This window comes from Coffea arabica, chromosome 4c (genome assembly GCF_036785885.1).
Source record: "Coffea arabica cultivar ET-39 chromosome 4c, Coffea Arabica ET-39 HiFi, whole genome shotgun sequence".
Lineage (NCBI taxonomy): Eukaryota > Viridiplantae > Streptophyta > Magnoliopsida > Gentianales > Rubiaceae > Coffea > Coffea arabica.
Window position 1 is genome coordinate 847783 of NC_092316.1, and position 22940 is coordinate 870722.

Below are 22940 nucleotides of genomic sequence, written 5' to 3' on the forward strand. Positions count from 1 at the left end.
AGATTTTGTTTGAGTAACTATAGTAATTAGAATGGTCAATTAATCGCAATGATTAACACCTGTTATTTGCCTGAAAAGATTAGAACAAACATTTGAAAATACCGTCCAATAACCAAAGCACTTTTCTATACTTACAAATTATTGTTGCTGCAGAATTTAAGTTTCCTGCAAGCAATAAATTGTAATTAGAAGTGTTATTTTGAGAAACTAAAGGTGCTTCTACACCAAGACTGAACGTACTCGTAAAAACTAAGATGACTACTAATATACATACATATAATCGTACAAATTTTACAAGGCACCACAATACGACATCAGGCATAGACACTACACGCCAAGTAACAACAATATTGCCAATCAGATATGCTGCTAAGGAGCTGAGGTGGACCAAGGCAGCTGAAAGAAACCGCCAGGGATTCAAAATCAAAATCTCCACATTCTTCTATGCATTATTAACTGAATTACTCTTGTTGACACCTTGCAGCTCCATGGGAGAATTAGCGATGCTACTGACAGAACCCAGAGTCTGAGAACTCAGTTGAGGGCTTGCTGGGCAAGCTTCTGGATTACCAGCACTCATGGTATGTATAGCCCCTGAACTTAGTTGTGGGCTCATTGGAGTTCTCTGACTCATTTGCTGTGGGCTGGCCTGCTGTTGCTGCTGCTGCTGCTGCTGGTTAGTCTGTTGATTTATTTGCTGTGGCATTCCCATATTAGATGGTGAACCTACCTGTGGAGGAGAAGCAACAGCCTGCAGAGGTGAAGCAGTTTCTTGTTGTTGCTGTAATTGCTGTTGCTGTTGTTGAAGCTGTTGCTGCTGTTGCAACTGTTGCAACTGCTGCTGCTGCTGGGTCATGTAAGGAGTCATCCCAGTCATTAACTTTGGTGGACCCATTTGTCCCATAGTTCTTTGCATAGGATTGAGGTTGCCTCGAGCAGGACCTAGCATTGAAAGACCCGTAGCTCCAGCATGCATTTGCCTAGTTCCAGTAATACCACTAATACCGGATTGAGGACCAGTAATACCACTAATACTGGATTGAGGACCGGTAATACCACTAATACTTGATTGAGGACCGGTAATACCACTAATATTTGATTGAGGACCGGTAATACCACTAATATTTGATTGAGGGCCACTCAGCATGTTCACTCTATTTTGTGCCATCCTTATCTTTGTTTGCATCAGAGCAGCTTGTGCTGGAGTAAGAGCCCCAGAGCGTAACTGTTGGCTAATTGTGTTGCTTATAGTTGAAGCTGGGCTAAGATTCATTGGATTCTGAGCCAAGTTGCCCATTCCTGCAATAGATGGCATTGGTGCTGAAATTCCTGCTCCACCAACTCCCCGTACACCTGCCATGCCCAGGCCTCCAAGCCCAACCATGTTATTTGCCATGTTTCCCATACCTATAGTTCCAAGACCCATCATCATTTTCCTCTGCATCTGCTGCTGCTGCTGCTGCTGCTGTTGTTGCTGTTGTGGCTGCAGCTGCTGCTGCTGGTGTTGCAGCATCTGAAGTTGGAGGGGTGAAGGTTTATTTGCCATGTGATTGCCCAACTGCATATTGGAATTCTGCCCCATAGTATTCAACATTGGATTAGCAGCAAGCATGAGGGGTGATCTTTGGAGCTGCTGCTGCTGCATCAACTGATGTTGACTCTGCAGTTGCTGCTGCTGCAAAGTTGGTAGTGGGTCAGGTTGCTGTGGCCTGGATGTCATTGAAGTCCCAGGCAGAAGCCCTTGGGAGATATGTACTCCCTGTACATTCGCAGGAGCTAGCATTCTCGGTGCTTGTAAATTATTGGATGGATTCAATGACAGAGCTCCACTGTTTGATGGCCTACTGCTGTCATTTGATGGAGGACCTGAAACTCCTGCTGGATACTGCTGCATTTCAGCAGGATTATTAGGAAGAACTCCTGGAGCACTAGGTTGGTTGCTTGAGGCACTCGTTGTTGGAATTGGTTTTGGTTGGACAAGATCTTCAACAAGATATCCTTCACGTATCATCTGGATAAAGGATGAGATCATTACAAGACAAGGAAGAAGAAGAAAAAGAGAGTGATATGAACATTAGAAGTAACGTACCAGTGAACAGAATTGTGCTGCAAGCAAATCTGCCGTGCGCTGTTACAATTACCATACACTTGATGTCAGAACTACTACAAAACAATCTACAAAGGCACAGAGATGCTATTTTGTCTCTGGTGGACTAAAGGATGGAAAGAAAATTCAGCTGGTGCAGATGAAATGTGAAGAATCAGTACTCAAACAACTAGCCACTTAGTATAAGGAACTACTACAAGGAAATCTATCGCGGAAAACTTTTGACATGTGCGACCGGGATTCAGCAGCTTAAAAAGGTGGGAACTTCCCCCGAGTTCTATGAGCAGGACCTAGTTTTATTGGTTCTGAACATGTGATCTTTATACACCTCCGGGCATATAAATTTCCCACCCCCCCCTTTTTTTAATACGCCTACAGGTATAAAATGGTTTTTTTAATTTTCCTTTTTTCCCTTCTTCTTGTTCTTCCTTCAACATTTTCATTTTCTACTTCCTGTTTCTCCTCCTTGATTTAGGGTGTTTCATTAGTTCAACCATGAAAGGAAATGCACAGGCTAGCAGAGGAGGAAAGCCAACTGATTCTTAAACCACAGTAATGAGAAGTATGCAATACATAATTGTTTAATAAGAATAAGATATTCAGACTTCGGTATCATTCCAAATAGGGACAAGGCAGGTAGACAGCTGAGGGAAAGGAATAAACACCCAGATTGAAAGATAATCCTGAAACTCACCGTGTTGGGTAAGGTAGGAAGGTAGTCTTCTGCAGCCAAGTACTGGGCATCTTCTATCTCTCCAATATGAATTGCTACAGTACCATCATTCGGCTTCTCTGACATGATCAATCTAGTCCGAGCCTTGGGCACAATAGAATAACCATTCCCTGACGGATATAATTTGTAAGCAAAAGGATCAATCAGATCAACACCCACAGTAAAGATCAAAATCTAAAACTCCAGTCCCAACAAACCTTGAACTATGCGCTCTGTCAGCATAAAATTTAACACCCTCGTCTTGCAAACATTCATGTTCCCACCTGCAAGTGAGGTTGACAATGGCATTTTACATGACTCATCCTTGAAGTTTTCATTGCTTGAATCATTTGAGAGAAGAGCCAACAGCTGCTGAGCAGGGAATACATTCGTTTTCCTCATAGGGTACTCATCCACCTTACTCTTTTTGCAATTAAGTTGGAATCTGAAAATATCAGCAAATCCCAAAAACAAAGATTTTTGAGTGATTGACACGAAAATTTCCTCATAAGTACTCCGAAAATTAAGCAAACATAATTGTTGATCAAAGAAGAGTGAAGTTAAGGACATTTAACATAAATAAGAACTAAGAGCATAACAAACTGCTTAATGCAATAGCAGCATGCATAGGCTACAATCCCTCGTGAAACTTGGAACAGGCAATTATTTTTGCAATGTAAGATATTGGTCAGTCCATATTCGACATCCTTGCTATGTGAAAAGCTCTGAAACATTGACCCTTGGTGAATCATTCGAAACATGATTTTCTGCATTTTACCAATATTCAAGTACTCTCATACAGTAAGAAAAGGAAAGGTCAAAATCTAGAGCAATTGAACTCAGATATTAGACACATACGTCAAAGGGTAATATGGAGAAACAGTAAGCTGAAGGTTTGTGGAAATTTCCTGGAAAAACATGCCAAACAAATCAAGCTGTAGTGCAATAGCATTTTGATCAGCATCATACCTGGCAGTCACCGTATCAATTTTCGAGAACCTATCAATCATAACTGGATCTGCCAAAGGAGGAGTTCCAACAGGACTGCTAGCATTTATTGGCATACTCATATTATTAACACTAGCTGGAGAACCAACTCCACTCATAGCCGGGGTTTTGGGAAGAGAGTTGGATCTTCGCTTTGCAGCAATTTGTCCCTGGTGTTGACGTTGCATAGAATCATTAGCACTTGACGTCAAAGAAGTTGTACATCCAATTGGAGAAACCGATGTGATTCCTGGCTTCTCCTTTTGGGATAATATATATCCACTTGTTACAGCTGCTCCAACCTGGGGCCCTACTGAACCACTAGAAAATTCTCCAGACTTTGATGACAAAGGAGACTGAGGTATGCCTCCAGCAGAAACACGAGGACTTTGCACTACCTTCCTCTTGTGGTATGGATCCTCTTTTCTAGAATTACTTTCAAGAGGCTGACTAAGATTATTCCAAGGAGTCTGAGCAAAACTAGATCGAACAAGTTGCTGTGGTACTCTTTGCTGAAGTCGGGACTGCGGAGAATCTGTTTGATTTAGTTCGGACTCCAGCATATGCATTTCATTTCTAGTTTGTCCTAGCTCTGGCTTGTCCCATCTCTCTGTCTCAACTGGCTCTTCCTTTAAGCCATACCTCATTCCTTGGGAGAAAGGCGCTGCCCCAGCTTCTTGATTTAAACCCCCTTCAAATATTTGCTGTGGATACTTCTGCATTCCAGAAGTAGCATACTGAATGCGTGATTGCTGCTGTAAAAGTGTATTCTTCCAATGCGAATCCGATCCATGGAAGCTCTCCATTTGTGATCCTACAATTTGCTGTTGATTTCCATGAGCACCAATAGCAGTAAGTCTTGATCTCTTGTTTGAATTCGATTGTGTTTCTTGATTGTCCCTCCCACCAATAGCAGCACCAGAGCTCATATTATCAGCATAATTGATAATCATGTCCTGCCCAGGAAGAGAACCACCTGATGCATTTGAAACAGCTCCTGACCTATGATCCTGCACATATCTTGGGCTACCAACCCCCATTTGGTATTTTGACTGCTGAGATACCAAAGGAGATGATGGGACAGATGCATTTGGCCCAAAGCTATTAGACCTAAGGGCAAGCATACTGTTTGGACCATTATTTTGAATCTGCAGATTATCATGGATAGGCTGCTGCAGTGCAGTTCCAGAATCTCCAAATCTTGAGCCCTCAGGAACTCTCTCTATGCATATCTTTTTCCCATGGATACTCTTATTTGATGTCACTGTAACTTCTGGAATACGCTTTAACCTTTCCCTCCTCATGCTACTTAGAGACAAATTTAACTGCAGAAACAAATTGGATAACCTTAGTGGTGTCCGATCACAAAAACATCTCCTGAAGTAAGTTACAACAGGATTACCTTAATGGGAGTGGAAGTTCGATTTTCACAAAGCCTATCAAACTTTGGAGTTGGATCTAGGCAGAGTTTAGGTTGTAGGGCTTTCACTATTCGAGACTCCACTTCCTATCCAAAGGCAAATGATTGCACGACATTAGGTAATATTTCCTTCTTATGCTGACATAAGAATGACAACCATACTAACCATCAAATCACCATATGTCCAACCACTGTCAGAGATTGATTGGATATCCTTGACAACGTTCTCCAGAGACATCCTAAGACATACCCTGTTAATAATTGGAGAAACACTGGCAGAAGGCACAGTAACTCCTGCTTCAGATAAACACTTTCTATAATCTCGGACCTGTAATAAGGATTACAACCACCTCATCACTAACTTATTCATAACTTTAAAGGTGTAAATAGCAAAAGTACTCACACACTATGATGGATGTATTAGGCAAGCCAGAATACGAGAATCAAAACAAGAGCATGGTACTAGAAGACAACAGATTAAGAGAAAAAGGGCATATATAAATGAAGAAAGATAAGAGATAACCACAACATGTCCCTCTTTTACACGCAGATGAGAGAAAGATGGAGATGCAATACAAAACAAAAGTTTGATTAGGGAACATAATTGTCTGGGCCAGCTGTCACATATATTTATCACAGTGTATACAGAAGTTAGAATGAAATTATTAGCTGGTTTTTCCTTTCCCATTTTTTCAGATGATACACAAAGCCAGAGGATACAGAAAGCCAGAATTGAACTGCTTTCAAACTGAAGCTACCATGTCAGCAAATGCCCACACCAACATGCAATTTTTTCCAAAAATCGCCATACCGATCGTATAACTGATACAGAGTTACCCAAAAACTACAATGAACTCGAGATAACTTACCTCACAAACAAGCATCCCATTTGTGAACTTGCATGGTATATCATCCAGAATATCCCCAGGCAACTGACCAGATTCAATAGCCTTCATACACAAGAATGTAGAGGGGAAAAAAGGAAAGAAAAACCATTCAATTATCAAGATATTCTCGATTACATAAACCAGAAGGCAAGAGACAAAATGATTATAACAAAACCAGACCTCAAAGGCACCAAATTTACTTCATGCATCAAGAAGTAAAAAAAGATGATAAATAGCTAATTAACATTTTTGTCACTTTTGTACAATAAAAACAGTATTACATGGAAAAAAAATAATACGTTAAATAAGCACAAATGAAATATCAATTCAAGGGGAAAAAAACATAGAACAGGAATATTTGCAAGTAAAGCAAAAGGTATTAACTATGTACTCACTGAAAAGAGACTTTCAGATGCTCTATCATATGGATGCAAATATTTTGGAACTTCAGCAGATAGCTGATGCCCAGATTCACCCTGAAACTAAGGAAAGAATAATCATCTCCAATAGTTATATACAGCACTAGGTGTGCCAAAATTTTCTTTTCTTCGTTATTCAAGCAGTTATGTTGGCATGCTTTCCAAATAAAAGATATTGAAACAAACCTGAGGGAGGTTTCCAATAGAATATCCATCTGGGAAAAGGCTCAGTGTAAACGAAACTTCAGTTTCTAGTGGAATTGGAACAAAAAGAGAAAGGTTACCAATTAATACAAATACTACTGCTGCAGAAATAAAAGAAATCATCTATAAGTTCTTCAGAAGAATTTGACATACCTGAGGTTCCAGAAGTGTCATTGTCCCTCTCGCTAAAGTCAACCTGTACACAAAATAAAATATTGAAATTGGAAACAAACAAGAGAGTTTTTATCAATAAATGATAGCTTTTTTTTTTTTCCTTTTCAATAGATATCGACTATACCATTTTGCTCCCTTCATAGTGACCAAAACAAAATCCCCAATTATCTCCCAATTTTGCTCTTGTATTAGGAAGCATGATATGATTGTTTGGTTAGAAAGAGCAATATCTGCATATGCAATTTTGTTTTGAGTAAATCTCATATGCGCTAACAATGTATACATTATCACCGTTGGATCCATTACGTATGTGCAAAAGTTGAATTTCAAATTCAAATTTTGCATAATTGTCATTCATCCAATGCTAACAGTATATGAAAGATTAATCCATTTTCTCTAAGTAAATCAAAACTATAGTCATCCTTACCACCTCTCCTCTCCAAATATTATGATTATCCAACAAATGACTCCAATGAAAAGGTTTTATAACATGACTAAATGCATTCCCAAAATCATATGCTCAACCAAAGATGTTGGGGGAGGGAGGGGGAACAGCCACATTATTGTTACTATCATTTAAATAGTAGTTGTTTATCTATTGATTAATTTATTTGCTCTTTTCCTTGTTATCAGTTTCGGCGATTAGCAAAGCTGAATCACAAGAAGGAGAATATTTCATAAAACGTCCATTTCTGTGCATAGCGATCACAAGTGTAAAATCTCTCCCTACTCATTAAGCCACCGAATGAACTTAAAATTTTCAACTTAATGAAACAGAAGACACTAGCAACTTTCACTGCCAAAACAAACTCGAACCAATAAAATTATTTTTGTTGTCGAGCGAAAGGCATCAATACTGAACCGTACCAACTGAGTTGATAACAGATGAAAAATTGAACACTAAAAAAAGAAAAAATAAATCTCCAAAAAGCAAATTGTGAAAAGAGAAGGCATACTGCGGGTTTAGGAGTTGACATGGAAGCAGATTCAGTTTTTCCGACGATATGATTGGCATCTTTAGAAGTGCGAACGGAGATGACGTCGTCTGCTCCATCGGAGGGAGCAGGAACGGAGGAACTGTCGGGTCGAAGAGGGAGCGGTTTGGGGCGAAACCTTCTACCATTCTTGGAAACCTTAAACGAAATCCCCATGGCTTATTAAATCTCTCAGTGTCTAATGGGGAACAGTTATCTTCTCATCTCAAAATTGAACAATTCATCTCCGGCGAATGCTTTGCTGGTATTGGGCAATAAAACCACTGCAATTTGAAAAGTTTTTCCAGTCGCAGAACTTCAGCAGCAATGAACATTTACTGCATTATAGTTAGTGAGGAGGAACCGAATTTCCGAGGGACGATCAGGGAAGGAAGACTTTTATTTATTATTATATTTTTGAAAAAAAAAAATTCCTTTGTGAGGAGAAGGCAGGAAGGGGTTTTGTAGAACTTTGGGTTTGGGCCAGCCGACCGCAGAGTCGAGGCTCGGTTTGGATGAACTGTCCGTCTACAAAGATATTTAGCTCATTTAAAGTGAAATTCTTTTAATTAATTTTTAAAATTAATTCATTGTTCAATCAATTAAACCAAATCTGAATAGGAAATTTGTGATTAGTAGGATTTCCAATGTAGCTCGACCTGCGTTTGATATCAAAAGTTGTTGAACTTATTTGTCATGGAAAATCTCAAGTTCAACGCTAAATTGGTCCTATAAAATAAATTGCTTATTTGAAATGATACTTTAATTTAAGCTTAGTAGGTCAAATGTCTTTTGTCAACTCAATTAAAATGGTTCGATTTTTACTTTTTCCTTTTTTAATAGTAAATTCTTAATTTGTACTAGAATTTTGTATTACTAAATATTATTTCCAAAAAAAAAAAATGCAAGCTTAAACACAAAGTTCAACCCGTTATGAAATTCCGGAAAAAAAAAAAAAGCGAAAATCTCCAGCCTTTTTAATCGAGTGAGTAAAAGAAATTGGCCTGAAAGAGGTACTAAGCTCAAATGCCAACCCCAATGTCATTGAGACGTAAATAAATAAGGGAACCCAGAATACAATATGGCTCGCTATCATTCATCTCTACTGCAATTATTTCCCATATTTCCTAGAAAAAGAAAATTTTTATGTTTTCCGTAATCGTATTTTCGAATCATCCTTTTACCTCGCATTCATACATTAAGTCAAATCATTACTGTATATTCTTTTTACAAAAACTCCAAAAAAATAGCAATCTAAACGAGTTTCAGCATCACAAGTAATTGTGTTAAAATAAATTGCAAGAGAAATTGACATGGGAAAGATAGATGTTTCGGATATTAAGCCCCCATAACTAGTTAGATGATCTATGTAAGGTATTTGCAGTCAAGGGGTACATTTTTTGCTTCTGCGTATACACATACATCACAATAAGTTAGACACAGCATGATCTACATCAAGAACGGTGCAGCAGTGCACAGGGTATGGTACACCAATGGCGGAACCCAAGAGTTTTTTTTTTTTTTCTTCACCAAACTGGAAACCAAGCGCTTAAGATCCCATTCCCATTTGCACCGTCGAAATGAGTCAGGAAAAATTATCTTCCAGAAGCTCCATTTTATGAATTGAGTATTCTCTTTCAAATAACAAAAATTCCTGCAGCAAACCAAATCCCAAACCAGTCAGCAGCACGCAATATGGGCACAGCAATAATAATACAAATCAAAACTTCTGCAAGAGGAGCTTGGTCAGTGCTGGTCACAACCAATCAACCCAGAGGGAAACTTGCTCGGTACCTTCTTTGTTAACAATCAAGCGAGTAACAAAGAATGCAAAAACCAGAAACGCAAGCAGAAGAAAAAAGGCTAAGGTTTTTGACTGGCTTCTGTTTCAATTGACTCTCAAATAGTTTCTAAAGTGATATTTACCTAATTCCAACTAATAAATGTCAAAAGCACGAGAAGTTCCTATTGTGATGTGCTCGACGCTCGCATTTCAAAATTTAGCATTTCAAAATTTAGCATATAAGTGTGGATAGGATCTGGTTAAAACAAAAAAAACAAGGGCTTTTCGAGACACTACTTGAACATGCAATAAATATTGGCACTAAGGAGGAGGGAAAAAATTTAAAACACACACACACACACACACAATAGCAACAATAAAGCATTTGGTATCATTTAATTCTATTTTCAAATCTCAAGTAATTTGACTATCGCCAATGAGGCAATGGTCTGATGATAAAAAACCAAGCTTGAGACCAGGGAATTAGATGTTCTAGATTCAAGACTGCTGGATGTCAGTTAAGTCTAACTGTGTCTGTATGTCAGTATTTAATCCATAAGTAAAGCATAAGGAAAGAGAGACGACAAGCCCCACTGTTTCTGCACAAAGCACTTGCGGAAAAGCAAGTGCAGAGATACTGGTATAACCAATTAATATGACAAAACAGGAAGCAAACCAGACCCCAATAAATTCTATTTACTAATGAAGCCATTTGCAAGTAACTACCCTGTCGAAATTTGCAAGGGGTCTTCTATCTCATTTCCTATACGACTCTTTGTCCCAACATTTATTAAATTGTCATATACCCTTCTGGAACATCTCATTTTAATTCTTTTTACAGGGTAGAATACAAAGATAACAAACTAAATAAAAATATATAATAGAAAAACAAAAAATCAAAAAATTCATTAAAACCACATTTTTTTAGTTAATTGTTGTTTTTTTAGTCTGTGATCTTTTACATTCAACTCTCTTAGTAGTGTTAGAACCTAAAGACACAAGAAAAAGAATTATAATAGGATGCTCATGAAGGATATATGGCAATTTAATAGATGTTGGAACAGGAAATGATACAAAATGTGGGACAGAAGATCCTTTGTGGTCCAAATTCTTGTAATTGAAAAGAGACAAATTTAAGAACTGTGCTCACCTGCATCTGCTGCTGACTAAATAAATGAAGAAATCCAGTTTCAGCACATGAGACTAGATCAATTAATTCATCATGGCTTTCGGCTGGATTGCCGGCCTCCACGAGGGAAACGGAAACCTATGAATTACCAAAATAGAGACTCAAAAAAGGACACAGAAATTAATTCTCTGGCTGCTAGTTCACAGTTCTATATATTTCATAATTTTCTTTTCATTATGTTTCACCCTATGCCCACCTGCATACACCGAAGAGCTATTTCCGGAATGCAGCATCTACGGCAAAGGCCTCGAACAATGTATGTTGCTGGACCTTCCAAAGACCCAAGACTGCTTGAATACCAAGCATCTAATCTAGAGATTTCCAAAGTTACTCCGGCTTGAAACCTAACCAGCTCACCTGTAACGAAAGATATGGTTACTACAGAAGATTCTGCAGGAAAGAATAAGCATAATCAACCACAATAATAGTGCAATTCATTTAACATCTGTATTCCTTGATTTGGATTGTAATCGTCCTTACAGTTGGACCAGCAATTATACTAGTTGGATACAGCCAAACTCTGACAATGGGCCTAAACAGCAGTATTTAGAAATTTCAAATATAAAAGCTGTGCTGAAGAAGTCGTTGATGGACAAGAATCAAATTTGTGCAGTTGTATCAGGGAATAGAGAGAGTCTTATCCCAAGGAAAGATCAGGATTATTGCCATCACATGTACCAGAAATAAAATTTCAGACCCTCTACAAGTTCGTATCATCCTCAGCACAAAAACATACATGGGGAGAGCAGTAGCCCCTGGAAGTGGTCCAAGTAGCTTGGCGTCCAGTAACCAGTTCAACGCACTGCTATGACCCTTGGGATAAGTAAATTAAAGAAATTTGCACGACTTGCACAAACCAGACTTGATATAATATTAAGTAAATAAAGCAGCTACTGCAAGTCAGTACCTTTGAAGCCCGCAGCAAGCACAGTAGATAGGAGACCACCATCGTTGACCTCGTGTATCCCTAGCCCATCGCCTGCTACTGCTAAACAGCGTAGTATCACCTCAATGGAGTACTCATCCCTCGCTGACCTAGAGACACTCACCTGAAACCAAAACAACATTCATCGCCTATCAGGTACAGCAACACTACAACCTGATAGGCATCCCCCAAAAAGAGTATGATAACATTTAGACGTAACAACCATGACCTCCCCACTTAAAATCTACAGTAGAATGAAAAAGTCAAAACTTGGAGTAGATTACTCAATCATCGCATCTTGCAGGTACTAAGCCATCCAAGTAATAGCCAATAAACCATGTGGAGATCAAAGCATCCGCACGAAACCGCAAGTCATTTTTTTCATTGTAATATTAATGGTGTTATTATATTCTTTTAATTGTCATCTTCATTCACCAGGAAATCAGGACTTAAAGGTAAATGTACCATGAGTTGACGTTTCAACACTTCTTCCTCGCTCACCGAAGAGTACAAAGCACTTGTTAAGGTTGTGCACAAAGTGGCATCTGGAGACAAGCATTCACCAGAGGGTAGACAGAGCATCGCAGTGGCATGTAATTCAAGGTATACAGGTTCCTCAGATTCGTAAATTCGATCTTGAGTTGGAACCAACCAAGGAGCTTCTTTTCCTGAAGACATAATCAAAAGATATTCATTATTAGAAAACCAGTTCAAAAGTAAATTAATATGATGAGCAAGATAGTAGAGGTTACTGCAAGCAGGAGAATAAGCAAGCTAGGTCCAATCCAAATGACAGACAACATTAGTGCATCTATATCAACCTGCATACTTGATCTCAGAATGCTCTTTCCCACTAAAACTTACTTTGTAACAATAAAAGGGATGACACCAGAGTTTCTTTGGCTGCTGTAAGTGCCCTTGTCTTTTCCTCAACTGAAAGTTCACGGGGAGGAACCTCTGAATTTTCTAACTCAACTTTTAGCCAGTTCCGGTATGTTGCATCACACGAGTAGTATTCATTCTAATTGATAAAACAAATAAATTAGTAAACAAAGAAAATAATACTCTTAATGATGATGACTCAATTGAAAAACTTAGAAGAAATGTAAACTACGATATCAGAAAGGTACCCAGTCCTCAAACTCTCGCAAATTCTCTGTAAGATGATGATCCTCTGTAGAAAGGAGAGTTTCAGTTGGCTCTTTCAAGGGCTCAGCAAGTAAACTAAGCAGTGTGTGGGCCCCAATTGAATTCGCTGGAACCCTCCACATTGAGATGAGAGCAAATTCCCGAAACAGAACGTTGCTATAAAGTAATCATAGGTTAACATCATTCTTGGAGAAAAAAGAAAAAAGAAAATCAGTGACCAAAAAATTCCTGCTACAAATCCGGAAGTTCTATATGATATTTCATCTCCCATATCCCCTTCCTATACGGAGAAAATAACAAACCGAAGGGAGAAAATTGGCAAAAGAAGTATCTTACGAATCTTGACAAACATGTAATTGTATTGCAGAAATAAACATTAGAAAAAAAATCAATTTATTTGAGAGACTAAGAAGAATTTAAACCCAAAATCTACATCGATTAAAGCAGGAAAGCAATAAAACTCTTATAAACAGGACTTGAAAAACCAACAATAAAAAATACACAAAGTGAAGCACCAGAAATAATTAGTTGCACAGATTTTAGCTTCAATATATCCATTTTGTGCACCAATATGACTTGAAAGAGGAAAAGACCTATACACGACAAGTCTTGCCTCTGTTAGTGTAAGCATACACCCATGAAGGAAGATAAAAGACAGAAATACCTATGAACCAATGCCCGGAGAAGAAGTTTGGAACTAACATCCTTAGCATCTTTGATTGTGGAGGGAGGTGTAAAGCAAAGCCATTGAATAACCATAGCTTTTTGAAGACTCTGCAAACGGTGCTGTTCTGCAATATCTGATAGTTTATCATATTTTCCAACTGTAATTTCTCGAGATCTCAACAAAATCCTGACAACGAATTTACAATTCAATGAATCAGTTGTGCCGTTGGAACCATAGTTGTCAAAATCGCGATCCGGATCGTACGATCCTACGATCCGGATAATCAAAATCGATCCGGATCGTATATAGAGTCGCAAATCATATTAATCTATGCAGGATAGCGTAGGATCATAGTAGGATCGTACGATCGTACGATCCTACAATTTTTTGTAATTTTGTGAAATACGAGGCTCCATTTTGCAAGTAAATGAAAATATTTGTGGTATATTTGTAATTTATCAAAGAATTGGAGCCTTTAATTGCAATTAGGAGCTTTTGGTAGGATCTTACGATCCTACGATCCGATTTTGTGAAACTAAAATCGATCCTACGTAGGATCCCGATTTTATAAACCTTGGTTGGAACACAGCATCCTTCGCACTAACTTTACACAACACAAAAATATTCTTCAGGAAATAAGTATACCTCTCAATGATTTCTTCAAAGCTGCCTTTAGAGTCATCTCCAGCTGAAAAAGGCAAGTACTCAATGGCAGCAAGAAATATCTTATACCTGACATGCACGCTGTTGAGAGAAAAAAGGCAAGTAAAACATTGAATAACAAGTCAAAGGCAAGTAAGCACTTACAATTAATTTCTCAAAAGCTAATAGACTAAAAGCAGCTCCTCCTAGGGTAGCAGTTCCTTCGAACAAGGGGAACTGAGAAATCCATCTGGGAACCAGAATTGGTACCAGAAATTTAAAGAACTCATAAAATGGAGAAGGGATACATCATATGCAGCATGCTGCGGTAAAGCTCAGCAGAATATGCCTCAATGTCATTTAGGCAGCATAACAGTCACCAACAAACCTAAAAGCTCAAACAGACTTAAATTTGACAAATCATCCTAACGTACCTTCATATAAGCAAAGGGCTGCCAAATTCAAAATAATGGAAGTAGAACATGAAGAAAGCAAAGATTTTGAAGGAAAACAAGTACAAGTAAATGGACCTATCATTCATAATACACGTGTTTGCTTGTGTAGAGAGAAAGAGCATATTTTCTCCAGCTATTGATTAACTGCCAGGCCAGAGCTTGTGATATGTATCTAAAGTGAAGATTATTATCCATCATGCATGAATGAAGACAAGTATGGCCTAATTTATCAGGCACATATTCCTGAAGTCAGCTAATCATATGCAATAAAAGGGTTCAAGGCATGATTAAAGTCCTGCCCACTTTTTCTCCAGAAAATGCGATGCAAGGCAAGGAACCAATAGTCAGCCAACTTTCTATCTAATAATGAAGGACCGAAATTTACACCAGACCAGGACTCAGCAAAACAAGAATCTTCACTTCATTGAACCAGACCTGCTATTAAGCCGTAACTCCATCATATGCACAAAGAGATCAATGCAACGATGGCGTGCAAGCTGAGATGCATATATCCCAACCAATTCCTCATGTTGCTTTGAGAATAGAAACATAGTATACCTGAACAGCAATATGAAAGTGAACACATCTATCCTCAAATGGCCTTTAAATTAACCCAAAAAAGAGATCCCAGATTATATAATTCACAGAAACAGATGATCTAAAGTTTATTTAGGGGACTAAATGAAGTTGGTAACATGCTAAGAGGACCAGTAATTTAATCACAAAACCAACCGAGCATCAAATACTATTCTCATGATATAAGTTTTCTAGGTATACCTTTATAGTTTTAGGGGAAGAACCATTGAAATCCAAAATTTTTACCAAGTGACCAAACATATCCACTTTTTTCTTAATCTATGCACTCTGACACCTAGAAGTGTGGTTCAAAAGCATTTCATATATAATTAGCACAAAAGGAAAATAATGACTTACATGTGAAGGATGAGATCACCAACTGTCATGATTTTCTCTCTGAAATCATCCTTCATCTGATCTGCAAGCAAATATCTAAGCACAAGCACTAAATGTGCCCCAAAACGCATCATCTGGGGATCGCCATGTGGCCTGCAGAAGGTGGAGACAACTAATCATGTTAAAAGAGAGGGAAAAATTTTAGTGGGAATAAAGCAGAAAGGTCTATACATAGCCTTCTAGCTTATATAGTGGACATATACCTGAAGACATTTTGGTCATCGTCTGAAGGAGATATCCATGACCATATGAGATCAAGCAAGCATGGCATGTCTCCTGACATAAGATTCATCTGTTCAAAAGCTTGGTCAATGACAGTAAAACCATTCGAGCAGAATTTAGTGTTCAAGACATTAAAACAAGACTCTTCAATTTATGACCAAAAATAAGGAGAAAAAGAGCAGAGCTCTGGCCATCGCAAAGGCTGCTTTCTTTCTGAATTTGCAAACAATCAACATAATGGACTGTGACAACGAAGTGTAGCCTAGTCGGTAAGACGCTTCACCTGTAACCGACAGGTCACAGCTTCAAGTCATCAAGGGGGTTAAGTGGAGAACCACTGTTGATCCTCTTTATAAAAAATGATAAAAATGGACAGTGGAAAACAAGATTAATTATCTAAAATATGGGGAAAGGTCACAGCTTGGAAGAGCTGCAGGAAAGAAGGAATAATGACATCTCACATCACAAAAAGATCTAAGTAGAACAGTGTGTGATGCAGCTTGAATTGCGTTAGCAGCACAAGTCTACTATTTTGTGCCAAATAGAACTTGTACAAGGTTATACAAGCCCCTAGGATATGAAAGTAAAATCCAGAAAAAATCAACTTTCACAGGATCAACCGCCTAAATAAGCAGCCTATTCCACCTCTCTGATTTACTGTTTAGAGGTTTCAGCTTTAAATGAGTATCCAATTTTCAGTTGCCAGTCACAAGTTGACCCATAGTTTACATAAGCAAGTTTTTTTGTGTCGAACATGTCCTTCAACACATTGGATGATCACACCACAAAAATCTAGCTATTCTGAATACCAAAGAAGTTTCAAATCCACAACCGAGGAAGAAAACATAAATCTGTAAGAGGTAGCAGCAGATGTAGAACAACTATTGACATTATATACAATTTATCAATTTTCCCCAATACTTTTTGTCAATCAAACTGGAGAGTTGTCAAATGATTCCTGAGGTTAAATTTGCAATCTTCTCAGAAACAAGAATTCCTTTCAGAAAGATCATTACCTCAATTAGCCTCTGTTGCTCCTTGCATGCTCGTGTAACAGCTTCATGCACAGTGTCACTGTATGAGCAGAACTTGGAAATTGAGATAGTCAAAGAATACCAGTAAAACACCCATAATGGATAAACATGAAATCTTAACCTCGAATGGAGTTTCTGAAGCAGTGCAGCTAGGTGTCTGGGTTGCTGATTTAAAACCTGAAGGGGCCAGTTATCTGGTCCAGCTATTTGCTGACCACCATCCCCATGTTCTGGAGTTTCCTCGATAGCTTCTTCATAACTTTTAAATTGATCCATTCCCCCAGGTTGCAAGCGTGCCAATTCCATATCAACCTGGACATCAAGCCAAGATTTGGCCATTGCCCAGCAGGCAGACTGCAGAAGCATAACACTAACTGCATCTCATAATTGTTCAACCACAAATACAAGGAAACCAAAAATTAAAATAGCTAGGGATTTAGGTTCTTCACCCATGTCATCTCGAATTAGACAATAAAAGCAATTCAAAGAGATGAACTGATAATGGAAGGCTTCTTTAGCCTGTCATCTATCCAGTTACAAGATGATTAATACAACTGCAGGCCAGTAGAGCAGAGCATAGATACCTCCCAGTCCATACAAATTGGAAGAATGCGCTTCAAGTTACTACACTGCGATGCATATACTGCCATTTCGTACTTCCCACCATCTTGCTTGGCAATTTGCTTCAACACAATGAAAGGAAGGAATATATATAGTTAGCAATGCTAAAGCTTATCATGTGCAAACAATGGCTGTCAAGAAAATAGGTACTAAAACATCTAATTTTGTTCACAACTTTTATGGTATTGACATCAATTCACATAAAGCATCAGTACAGCTTAGGCAAGATGATACATTCAAGAAATCAAGCAAGACCTTAAAAGATCATAAACAGGACAAAGGAATGAAAAAGAAAAAGAAAAAACATATAATACTTAAGATAGGAACTAAAAATACACAATAGTTGCTTTACTTGACAACTAAGCTTTACTTATAATGTTAATCATCTACCTCCGATGCACAATAAGAAGCCCATTTCCAGAGGCGATATTGATGGCCAATACCACTTTCCAATTCAATGGCCTGCAGGACTCTGCTCTTGCCATTTTTTACCAGGCTTTCAATGGATGGGAAAAGGTCAAATCCTCCAAATGGGCAGAGAGTTGCAGCCCTCCATGGCTGTTCAAAGAGAATAAATGCTATGACACCAAGAAAAGGGCAAAAAAAAATAGAATGAATCTCTTAAAAATACTAGCAATTTTATCAGAAGATAAGAAGAAATGAATAACTTTTTGACAGCCATACCTGGCCGGCAGACTGGCAAAGGTTGCATGCCTCCTCTAGTCTTCCTGCCCTCAATAATGTCCAGACATCTTCCAGAAGAGATTCATCATGTTTCTGTTTGTACAAGCAATTGCTTAGGACATTAACTAATGCACATACACAATAAGCAAATACCAACACATAGCTACCACAAGTAGAACAAGTAGTAGTTTGTCTAGTTTGTCATTTCAAATCTGTTTCCCCTGAGTTCATAGGATACAACACATATTCCATGCCAGAAATGCAGATGTAAAGCCAGAGTGAAAATAGTGGTATCCCATATTAAAAGGCAATCAAGGCTTCTCCTTACAAATAAAATAGAGTTGGCATCCAATATACATCACAAGAATAATGAACCCAGGTGAACAGTAACTCAGTATTTTAATTTAAGGTGATAAGCTATCACGGTATGTTCATTGTTTTACCTTGTCATCTGGTAATAGTTGTGCATGTTCACGTGTTGGAGCATCAAAATCTAAGTGATGAACAGTCTTTAAATTTGAGGCACCTTTCTTCAGAAACCGCTGGGTATGATGCCATATTCCAGATTTAGGAAGATAGGTACCCACATGAGAACCTTGAACCTGAAAATACATAAAATGGAGATGAATAAAGTGAATTTTGCTAAGCTAAAGAGCACTCTTTTGCAGAAAACAAGAGACAAAAAACTACACACACATAGGTAAGTGGAATTACTGTTAAGTTAAAAGAGCACTCTTTTATGACAAAAAACAGATAGCAATGCAACAAAAATGCTTGCATGTGGACAGAACAAATAAAAACATGAAAATAACTTTTCTAATACCTACAACCTTAAGTCTTCACCAAAAAATTCTTATCGAGTTCTTTCAAGGTTTACACTGTCTGCCTGTCTGTGCATGGATGTGTGTGTGTGTGAGAGAGAGAGAGAGAGAGCATGGGCATTAATACCACAGACCAAACCTTGGCCCCCGAAGCTAATAATTCATAAACACAATAAAGTGTAACTTCCCTTTTCTTATATTCGTCACCAGATGTCAGACTTCCTCTTTATCACAAGCTTAACGGTTAACCCAAGTTTATTTCAGGTTCAAAACAAGTTATGATTTGCAAACAGAGTTACACCATATTTTTTTTAACACCATTGGCAAATGCTTTCTATTTCCCCCATCCCACACTAAAAGAAAAATAGTCAACCTTCAAATAAGGATAAAGATTGTCAAACTTGCTACCTTGTTCTCCAAATCAAGGGCCTTGGAGGCCAACCCCTCAAGCCACTGAATGATCCGGAGGCATAACTGTGCGGTATGATTTGCTGCAACAAACTGACAAGCCTCCAAATGCGAATTTGTTGGGAACTGTCATTAATCAAGAGGGCGTTCAAGTTGTGAAAAATGAGAAATAGATGTTTCAGAATAAAACAAGAGTATAAAAAGCTCATCACCAGGATTAGATCTTCTGGAATGTCTTCACTTCCTGCAAAAGCATAAAAAGCTTCACAATCATGGCTCCAAGAAGCATGGAGTCCAAACAAGAAAAACAAAAAGACTCCCATGCTTACATGGAACAACCTCAATTCAAAAAACAAGAAGAATAAGAACTACAAGTGGTCATGGAAATATAACTGCAGTGGAAAAGAAAAAGGCCTTACAAACTTATTTCTGTGGATATGGAAAACTGGATATGCAAATTTCCCAACAACGTAGATATAACCATTCATGCACAATATTGCAATTAATGTTTTTCAATCTACCATGTGCTAATATCCTATGTATAGTTCAAAAGTGCATGTTGCAAATTTGAAAACAAGCAAATGATTCACAGCAAGGTGTTCAATCACAATCTCCACTAACATATAGCATAAGAAAGGCCAGAGACTTATTTCCTTTTCCATATAGATACCACAGCAGAGACCAAGAAGCAGCTTCATCAAGCAACAGTCTGGCTTTCTGCCTCATCAGTTTGTCCTCTACAATCCTAAGCCTTTCATTGGAGCCAGGCCTGCAAGACAAAAAACTATGAGATGTTATTCAATGGTCAAATAGATGATTAATTGGAATTTCTCAACCAGTTTCTTTGCAGAAATAAACACCTCCGAGTTCTAGTTGTCTTCTACAACGTCATAGAGCAGAAATACATGAACAGATGCAAAATATTATAACACCAGAAAGGAAAAGTAGAATTAATAAAACAAGTAAAAAGGAAAGGAATGGAAGTGAATTATGCCTATTAAATTCCACTTAGAATTTCATGTTGAGTATAAGCTTCCATAACTGGTGGATTTTGGCAATCTTGCATGATAAGCTATAGAAGACAATCTCCACTTTAATTTTACCATTTCCTATTTGTTGACCAGTAGCATTTTAAGTGCATAAGAAGAACTCAAAAGACATGAATACCAATTGCAATTTTGGGATAATGAAATGTGATCTGTATGTAAATTTAGTTTCCAGGAAAATCTTAATCTAATTGAGTAAAAACAATCACATCAAATGAAATCTCAACCTGTTGCCTGTAGATTTCTGTACAAAATATGAATTGTCGTCCAGAATTTTTCATGATGTCTATGCCTTTATCAGGTGGTTGGAAAGGATATAACACAACATCACAAAAAGGTAAAGCCAAATTGACGTGTCCCATCAAAATTTGTTAAAAGATCTCATTTTCAGGAGTACATGGTGACTTTCATTAGTTCAACAAACCTGATTGACTCTGAAACTTCACGACAAGCACTTTCAAATCGCAATATCAAATCAGGAATAGTCATCAACCCTGCACCAGACATACAGCCGAATTGTAGGCACTCCTATAACTGGGCAGTTTAGAAAGGAATGGAACAGACTAAAACCACTAGCATTAACTGCAAAGTTTTTAATGAACTCCAAAAAAAATATGTATATAATTGGTAACAACCAAGAGAGTACTGCTTGATTTAAAATGGGTACTTTAATGGGCAGTATAAATGAGAAAACCATCTTTGAGATTACTAGGATGCCAAGTGAGACCAGAATGATACTTACAAATAGTGGAGCCCTACAGTTACGAGTCCCACCAGAAACTTGAGTAGGCAGTCACTAGGACGAAGCTTATGAGTTCAGTTAACTCACTCGGCATAAATTAGCATCTCTTGATATTGAACAACAAATCAGTTCAAGGTCGTAATCAAATATAAGTTTAAGTTTGTTGTTTTTTCATTTGTAACTCTGACAATGTGGGAACTCAATTGTCAACATCAGAAACTAGGCCAGAAATGTTATTTTATTTTTTCATGTTAGAATGTATAAACCTATATAATGCATATTATGCATATGTACCATGGCATGCATCTAATTTATGATGTATGCAAAGTCTAAACAAGCTTTCTTCCAATGAAATCATCTCATTTAGGCAGCTCCTATCCACAAGTCAAAAGAAGAAAAAAAAAAACATACTTTATGGCTTTCACAAAAGATTTAAACCCATCTGAAATTTCTTCAGAGAAAGTTCAAAATCATGCACAAATTCGCAAACTAAATAATTTTGAAAAATTCAATAACAGGTTCAAAAAATAGTTTTAACACTAAAGGCACCATTTGGCAGGCTTGGAAAGCACATCCTTGCTAACAAGGAGTGTAACAAGAGATGAACTTAGAATGACATGTTAAAAATAAAATAAAATAAAAAGGTAAGAATATTCAGCAAAGAAATGTCAAGCACCTTGAAGTGCAGAATCAAGTAGAGAAGCAAACAAAGAAAAGGTTGTGTCACCACTATCAACCAGTCTATCCTCTTCCTGCTTGAGAGTTTGTAGAGAACGAATTCCACTTCCAAAGTCCAGTTCAGATGGTCCCTGATCATCAATGAACGATCTCCTCTTGGAAAAAGCATTAGGAGGTGTTCCTCCATCATCCATGTCAAGGCCCTCAGCCTCCTGTTTTATATCTTCAAGAAAAAGTGCAGCATTTGACCTGATCTCGCTCAGCTTAGAAGCGGCGCTATCATGTTGCGGTGATAAGCTTGACCCTGAATGCCTTTTCCTGCATCGTAGAAATTCATTTAACTCCATATAACCAATCAACTTTGCAAACACATTATAAGTTATGGAGAAATGCCTGGAAAAAGGATTGCCTGTTAACTATCTAAACCCAAAATCAGCTACAGGCCAAAGAACGTATTTTTCAGATGTTCCCCAATATAGAGAGCCAAACATTATGATGGTGCTCAGGCTAGGTTTGATTATTCCAACGAGCATAATTTTGTGTTGAATTGAAATACGAGCACACCCAACCTTTTGTAGCTTTTTAGATTTTGTGGTGGCGACATTAAACATATAGAGAACTTGGGGGGCATAAAACATTAGGGCTACTACATGAACCACTCTGCAATAATTTGTGGCGCCAGAACATTAGAGAAATAGAACAGGGTAGAGAAGGGCATAAATAATCTTAGGGGATGCTCTACCCGTATCGACGAAATTGCTCTCTGATGCTGAGATCTTCGGGGTCAAAGTAGCTCGGAGAAGCCTCCATATCCACATCTTCCATTCTGATTAAAGCTTCGAACCCTAATCTGTTGCGGAAAGATGGTAGCAGTGAGCTTTGCCTGAATTGTGTAGCTTAAACCCTAGCCTGGCGTCTTTACGCGCGGGAAGGGTTTTGCTTAATTCTAACGAACGGAGCTATTCAGACCTGTGAACAGTAGACAGTGTCTTCAGCTGCAATGCAGTACCAACAATTT

The 22940-nt window shown here is 38.0% G+C and overlaps 2 protein-coding genes across 6 annotated transcripts; both read right to left on the reverse strand.

The window, feature by feature from the left end:
- Positions 1-99: 99 nt before the first annotated feature.
- Positions 100-8401, reverse strand: LOC140005066 (protein PHYTOCHROME-DEPENDENT LATE-FLOWERING-like). 2 transcript variants are annotated; one of them, XM_072045194.1, is made up of 12 exons: positions 7867-8401; positions 6890-6932; positions 6719-6783; positions 6509-6589; positions 6096-6176; positions 5393-5554; positions 5209-5313; positions 3789-5131; positions 3038-3264; positions 2802-2950; positions 2090-2128; positions 100-2011 (listed from the first exon to the last, which is right to left on the reverse strand). In XM_072045194.1, the coding sequence occupies exons 1-12, from the start codon at positions 8059-8061 to the stop codon at positions 443-445; spliced, it is 4059 nt and encodes a 1352-aa protein (XP_071901295.1). In that variant the 5' UTR covers positions 8062-8401; the 3' UTR covers positions 100-442. The 2 variants fall into 2 exon arrangements, with proteins under 2 accessions (XP_071901295.1, XP_071901294.1); XM_072045193.1 differs by having other exon boundaries at positions 6509-6595.
- Positions 8402-9147: 746 nt separating this feature from the next.
- LOC140004245 (nuclear pore complex protein NUP107-like) lies at positions 9148-22940 on the reverse strand. 4 transcript variants are annotated; one of them, XM_072045198.1, is made up of 24 exons: positions 22665-22938; positions 21921-22240; positions 20927-20996; positions 20107-20225; positions 19669-19697; positions 19457-19582; positions 18671-18829; positions 18228-18320; positions 17934-18101; positions 17507-17605; positions 17044-17276; positions 16905-16962; positions 15870-15958; positions 15628-15759; positions 15130-15252; positions 14243-14341; positions 13595-13783; positions 12912-13086; positions 12646-12802; positions 12247-12449; positions 11764-11905; positions 11053-11213; positions 10818-10934; positions 9148-9538 (listed from the first exon to the last, which is right to left on the reverse strand). In XM_072045198.1, the coding sequence occupies exons 1-24, from the start codon at positions 22745-22747 to the stop codon at positions 9470-9472; spliced, it is 3213 nt and encodes a 1070-aa protein (XP_071901299.1). In that variant the 5' UTR covers positions 22748-22938; the 3' UTR covers positions 9148-9469. The 4 variants fall into 4 exon arrangements, with proteins under 4 accessions (XP_071901299.1, XP_071901300.1, XP_071901302.1 ...); XM_072045199.1 differs by lacking the exon at positions 15130-15252 and having other exon boundaries at positions 22665-22939; XM_072045201.1 differs by lacking the exons at positions 21921-22240; positions 22665-22938 and adding an exon at positions 21245-21604.

What these genes read in the sequence shown, in the direction of transcription:
- LOC140005066 (XM_072045193.1), bottom strand. Translation starts at nt 8,061, where the DNA reads ATGGGGATTTCGTTTAAGGTTTCCAAGAATGGTAGAAGGTTTCGCCCC. An exon ending in CTATTGGAAACCTCCCTCAG is followed by an intron (nt 6,596 to 6,718) that starts GTTTGTTTCAAT and finishes TTCTTTCCTTAG; the next exon opens with TTTCAGGGTGAATCTGGGCA. An exon ending in ATGGGATGCTTGTTTGTGAG is followed by an intron (nt 5,555 to 6,095) that starts GTAAGTTATCTC and finishes TCCTTATTACAG; the next exon opens with GTCCGAGATTATAGAAAGTG.
- LOC140004245 (XM_072045198.1), bottom strand. Translation starts at nt 22,747, where the DNA reads ATGGAAGATGTGGATATGGAGGCTTCTCCGAGCTACTTTGACCCCGAA. An exon ending in GAAGTTTCAGAGTCAATCAG is followed by an intron (nt 20,226 to 20,926) that starts GTTTGTTGAACT and finishes TTTGTCTTGCAG; the next exon opens with GCCTGGCTCCAATGAAAGGC. An exon ending in AACTATTACCAGATGACAAG is followed by an intron (nt 18,321 to 18,670) that starts GTAAAACAATGA and finishes TTGTACAAACAG; the next exon opens with AAACATGATGAATCTCTTCT.